Source organism: Tetrahymena thermophila (assembly GCF_000189635.1).
Source record: "Tetrahymena thermophila SB210 genomic scaffold scf_8254516, whole genome shotgun sequence".
NCBI classification, from domain to species: domain Eukaryota; phylum Ciliophora; class Oligohymenophorea; order Hymenostomatida; family Tetrahymenidae; genus Tetrahymena; species Tetrahymena thermophila.
In genome coordinates this window covers 754-6,806 of record NW_002476291.1, presented here as the reverse complement: position 1 = coordinate 6,806, position 6,053 = coordinate 754, and the positions used below count along the sequence as shown (strand labels likewise).

Below are 6,053 nucleotides of genomic sequence, written 5' to 3'. Positions count from 1 at the left end.
ACTTATAAACATTATTTTTATAATACTTAAGAAAGAACAATAACTGCTAGAATTTTTTCAAATATGACTAAATAAATAACTGTCCATCTCTAATTCCTACCTTATTACTAAGCATGTGTTTTAAATATAAAAATTAAGTTTAATAAATCAATGTTAAATAATTTTTTTGTGATATCTGTTCATAAAACAAAATATATAAATTAATACTTGATAATTAATTAATTAATGATTATATTTATTTGTTCTTTTTATCCATTTATAATTAATTAATTAATTAATTTTCATAAATTGGTATACAATATTTTTGAAAAAAAAAATAAATGATATAATAGATTAAAAAATATAAAGAATTAGAAGAAGTAATTATTATTTTTTTTATTAACATCCTTCAAATTTATATAAATTAATAAAAAAAGTTTAAAAGCTCTTCACTTTTATCTCATTAGGTTCTCCATATTGATCTGAGGTATATTAAATTAAAAAATATTATTTTTATTATTATAAATATTTTTATACATTTAAATTTCAATTTATTTAAATAAATAATTTTTATTATAGAAATTATCATCATTATTTATTGATTTTTATTAAAATAAAAAATTTTTAGCTATTTTAACTTAACTTAATTTTCATTTCAATTTTTAATTAATTATTTATTATTCATTTTTTATTTTTAAATTTTTTCTTCATTTTTTGCTATTAAAATTTACAGTTATAAAAGCAGTTTATTAGTTTTGGATTATAATATTTTTAATTATAAGAGTTAATTTAAAAAATTTAAGCTCTTTAAGTTTATTTGATTTCTTTTCTTTTTTTTCGTTCATTTTGTTAATTTTATTAATTATTAATAAATCTTATTATTTCATATTTTTTCCTTTATATAGCTAAATGCCATTCAAAAATATAGTGAATTGAGATCACTATTTTTTTGAATGGCTTATGCATTTTATAATAGAATTTATTTCATCATTAATAATTTTAATTTATATTAATCTTTATGATTTTTCAATTAATTTTTTAATTTTAGCTTTTTTTAAAAATTTATCTTCAAAAAAATTTAAAAAATGTAAAAACTGGTATATAATTTGCTTTTTGAAAATTTTTATGGCAACTTACCTATTTAATAAAATATTTTTTCTTCAATATTTAAAAAGTTATAATGAAATTGGCTACAAAGGTGCATCAGGCTTAGGTTCTGGTTTAGAAAATTGCATTAATCTCTCAAATTTGACACTTAACCTTTAGTAAAAACAGTTTATTTGTTTTCGATTGTGATATTTTTAATTATAAAAACTAATTTAAAACAATAAAGCTCTTTTTTCTTTTTCTTTTCATTGTGCTTGCTTTTTTTGTTCTTTCTTTGTTAATTTATTTAGCTCATCCTTTTATTTTCAAATTTTTTACTTTTATTATTAACTAATTAATTAATCTTATTATTTCATATTTTTCTTCATTTTTTCCTTCTAATTAACTATTTTATGATATATTTTTTCTTCAATATTTAAATAGTAATAATAAAATTGGTGACGAAGGTGCATCAGGCTTATGTTCTGGTTTAGCAAATTGCATTAATCTCTCAAATTTGACACTTGAAATTAGGTAAAAACAGTTTATTTGTTTTGGATTGTGAAATTTTTAATTATAAAAACTAATAAAAAACAATAAAGCTCTTTTTTATTTTTCTTTTTATTGTGCTTGCTTTTTTTTGTTCTTTCTTTGTTAATTTTTATATAGCTCATCCTTTTATTCTCAAATTTTTTACTTTTATTATTAATTAATTAATCTTATTATTTCATATTTTTCTTCATTTTTTCCTTCTAATTAACTATTTAATGATTTATTTTTTCTTTATTTAAAAAGTTCTAATAAAATTGGTGACAAAGGTGCATCAGACTTAGGTTCTGCTTTAGCAAATTGCATTAATCTCTCAAATTTGACACTTCACCTTAGGTAAAATAAGTTTATTTGTTTTGCATTGTGATATTTTTAATTATAAAGACTAATTAAATACAACAAAGCTCTTTTTTCTTTTTCTTTTCATTGTGCTTGCTTTTTTTTGTTCTTTCTTTGTTAATTTATTTAGCTCATCCTTTTATTTTCAAATTTTTTACTTCTATTATTAATTTATTAATTAATCTTATTATTTCATATTTTTCTTCATTTTTTCCTTCTAATTAACTATTTAATGATTTATTTTTTATTCAATATTTAAAAAGTTCTAATTAAATTGGCGAAAAAGGTTCATCAGACTTAGGTTCTGCTTTAGCAAATTGCATTAATCTCTCAAATTTGACACTTCACCTTGGGTAAAATCAGTTTATTTGTTTTGGATTGTGATATTTTTAATTATAAAAACTAATTAAAAGCAATCAAGCTCTTTTTTCTTTTTGTTTTTATTGTGCTTGCTTTTTTTTGTTCTTTCTTTGTTAATTTATTTCGCTCATCCTTTTATTTTCAAACTTTTTACTTTTATTATTAATTAATTAATTAATCTTATTATTTCATATTTTTTCTTCATTTTTTCCTTCAAATTTACTATTTAATGATATATTTTTTCTTCAATATTTAAAAAGTTTCAATAAAATTGGTGACAAAGGTGCATCAGGCTTAGGTTCTGGTTTAGAAAATTGCATTAATCTCTCAAATTTGAGACTTTACCTTATGTAAAATCAGTTTATTTGTTTTGGATTGTGATATTTTTAATTATAAAAACTAATTTAAAACAACAAAACTCTTTTTTCTATTTCTTTTTATTGTGCTTGCTTTTTTTTGTTCTTTCTTTGTTAATTTATTTAGCTCATCCTTTTATTTTCAAATTTTTACTTTTATTAGTAATTAATTAATTTACTTTTTCATATTTTTTCTTCATTTTTTCTTTCTAATTAACTATTTCATGATATATTTTTTCTTCAATATTTAAAAAGTGAAAATTAAATTGGTGAAAAAGGTGCATCAGACTTAGGTTCTGCTTTAGCAAATTGCATTAATCTCTCAAATTTGACACTCGACCTTAGGTAAAATAAGTTTATTTGTTTTGGATTGTGATATTTTTAATTATAAAAACTAATAAAAAACAATAAAGCTCTTTTTTCTTTTTCTTTTTTATTGTGCTTGCTTTTTTTGTTCTTTCTTTGTTAATTTTTATTTAGCTCATCCTTTTATTTTCAAAATATTTACTTTTATTATTAATTAATTAATCTTATTATTTCATATTTTTCTTCATTTTTTCCTTCTAATTAAATATTTAATGATTTATTTTTTTTCAACATTTAAAAAGTTATAATAAAATTGTTGATGAAGGTTCATCAGGCTTAGGTTCTGGTTTAGCAAATTGCATTAATTTCTCAAATTTGGCACTTGACCTTAGGTAAAATAAGTTTATTTGTTTTGGATTGTGATATTTTTAATTATAAAAACTAATTAAAAACAACAAAGCTCTTTTTTCTTTTTCTTTTCATTGTGCTAGCTTTTTTTTGTTCTTTCTTTGTTAATTTTTATTTAACTCATCCTTTTATTTTCAAATTTTTTACTTTTATTATTAATTAATTAATTAATCTTATTATTTCATATTTTTCTTCATTTTTTCCTTCTAATTAAATATTTAATGATTTATTTTTTATTCAATATTTAAAAAGTTATAATAAAATTGTTGATAAAGGTGCATCAGGCTTATGTTCTGGTTTAGCAAATAGCATTAATCTCTCAAATTTGACACTTTGCCTTCAGTAAAATAAGTTTATTTGTTTTAGATTGTGATATTTTTAATTATAAAAACTAATTAAAAACAACAAAGCTCTTTTTTCTTTTTCTTTTCATTGTGCTTGCTTTTTTTTGTACTTTCTTTGTTAATTTATTTAGCTTATCCTTTTATTTTCAAATTTTTTACTTTTATTATTAATTTATTAATTAATCTTATTATTTCATATTTTTCTTCATTTTTTCCTTCTAATTAACTATTTAATGATTTATTTTTTCTTCAATATTTAAAAAGTAAGAATAAAATTGTTGATAAAGGTACATCAGGCTTATGTTCTGGTTTAGCAAATTGCATTAATTTCTCAAATTTGGCACTTTGCCTTAGGTAAAATCAGTTTTTTTGTTTTAGATTGTGATATTTTTAATTATAAAAACTAATTAAAAACAACAAAGCTCTTTTTTCTTTTTCTTTTCATTGTGCTTGCTTTTTTTTGTACTTTCTTTGTTAATTTATTTAGCTTATCCTTTTATTTTCAAATTTTTTACTTTTATTATTAATTTATTAATTAATCTTATTATTTCATATTTTTCTTCATTTTTTCCTTCTAATTAACTATTTAATGATTTATTTTTTCTTCAATATTTAAAAAGTAAGAATTAAATTGGTGACAAAGGTGCATCAAGCTTAGGTTCTGCTTTAGCAAATTGCATTAATCTCTCATATTTGACACTTGACCTTCAGTAAAATCAGTTTATTTGTTTTGGATTGTGATATTTTTAATTATAAAAACTAATTAAAAACAACATAGCTCTTTTTTCTTTTTGTTTATATTGTGCTTGCTTTTTTTTGTTCTTTCTTTGTTAATTTATTTAACTCATCCTTTTATTTTCAAATTTTTTACTTATTATTATTAATTAATTAATCTTATTATTTCATATTTTTCTTCATTTTTTCCTTCTAATTAAATATTTAATGATTTATTTTTTCTTCAATATTTAAAAAGTTCTAATAAAATTGGTGACAAAGGTGCATCAGGATTAGGTTCTGGTTTAGCAAATTGCATTAATCTCTCAAATTTGACACTTGACCTTCAGTAAAATCAGTTTATTTGTTTTGGATTGTGATATTTTTAATTATAAAAACTAATTAAAAACAACAAAGCTCTTTTTTCTTTTTCTTATCATTTTGCTTGCTTTTTTTTGTTCTTTCTTTGTTAATTTATTTAACTCATCCTTTTATTTTCAAATTTTTTACTTTTATTATTAATTAATTAATCTTATTATTTCATATTTTTCTTCATTTTTTCCTTCTAATTAAATATTTAATGATTTATTTTTTCTTCAATATTTAAAAAGTTCTAATAAAATTGGTGACAAAGGTGCATCAGGCTTAGGTTATGGTTTAGCAAATTGCATTAATCTCTCAAATTTGACACTTGACCTTCAGTAAAATCAGTTTATTTGTTTTTGATTGTGATATTTTTAATTATAAAAACTAATTAAAAACATAGCTCTTTTTTCTTTTTCTTTTCATTGTGCTTGCTTTTTTTTGTTCTTTCTTTGTTAATTTTATTTAACTCATCCTTTTATTTTCAAATTTTTTACTTTTATTATTAATTAATTAATTAATCTTATTATTTCATATTTTTTCTTCATTTTTTCCTTCTAATTAACTATTTAATGATTTATTTTTTCTTCAATATTTAAAAAGTTACAATTAAATTGATAATGAAGACACATCAGGCTTAGGTTCTGGTTTAGCTAATTGCATTAATCTCTCAAATTTGAAACTTAGACTTACGTAAAATCAGTTTATTTGTTTTGGATTGTGATATTTTTAATTATAAAAACTAATTAAAAACAATCAAGCTCTTTTTTCTTTTTCTTTACATTGTGCTTGCTTTTTTTTGTTCGTTCTTTGTTAATTTATTTAGCTTATCCTTTTATTTAAAATTTTCTTCTATTTTGATATTTATTTAAATTTTACACAAATTTATTATAAAATATTAGCCTAAACAATGAATCATAAAGAATCAAATTAAGAAGCAAGTGTCTTAAATCAAAAAGATTAGTTGTCTTTCAAAAATAATTCTGGTGATAAACAAGTGGCGAAAAAAGGATGAATGAATAAATTTAAATGTTTGAATAATATTATATAATATTTTGAAAAGTTTTTTTAAATCTAAAATATAAACTGATATATAGATAGATTTTATTATTGATTTTATATTTATAAATATCATTCATATTTATTTTTGTAAGTTGATAAATTATTTATAATAAATAAAAAAATTAAATTTACTTAAATAAATTAATTCCTCTTAAGTAACCCTATGGTTTCTCCAAAAATGATCAAA

At 19.2% G+C, this 6,053-nt stretch overlaps 1 protein-coding gene across 1 annotated transcript in view; it reads left to right on the top strand. All coding sequences in view use genetic code 6, as the record gives it.

Moving 5' to 3' along the window:
• Positions 1 to 5,524, top strand: part of TTHERM_001180979 (transmembrane protein, putative) — a gene marked incomplete at its 3' end in the record, with an annotated part of 10,760 nt that extends 5,236 nt beyond the window's left edge. Inside the window, exons 4-16 of the mRNA XM_012799089.1 lie at positions 1,155 to 1,244; positions 1,510 to 1,599; positions 1,861 to 1,950; positions 2,217 to 2,306; positions 2,574 to 2,663; positions 2,925 to 3,014; positions 3,278 to 3,367; positions 3,636 to 3,725; positions 3,992 to 4,081; positions 4,348 to 4,437; positions 4,701 to 4,790; positions 5,053 to 5,142; positions 5,408 to 5,524. Coding sequence (XP_012654543.1) covers positions 1,155 to 1,244; positions 1,510 to 1,599; positions 1,861 to 1,950; positions 2,217 to 2,306; positions 2,574 to 2,663; positions 2,925 to 3,014; positions 3,278 to 3,367; positions 3,636 to 3,725; positions 3,992 to 4,081; positions 4,348 to 4,437; positions 4,701 to 4,790; positions 5,053 to 5,142; positions 5,408 to 5,524 — 1,197 coding nt within the window. The remainder of the gene's footprint in view (positions 1 to 1,154; positions 1,245 to 1,509; positions 1,600 to 1,860; positions 1,951 to 2,216; positions 2,307 to 2,573; positions 2,664 to 2,924; positions 3,015 to 3,277; positions 3,368 to 3,635; positions 3,726 to 3,991; positions 4,082 to 4,347; positions 4,438 to 4,700; positions 4,791 to 5,052; positions 5,143 to 5,407) is intronic.
• Between the last annotated feature and the right edge of the window lie 529 nt (positions 5,525 to 6,053).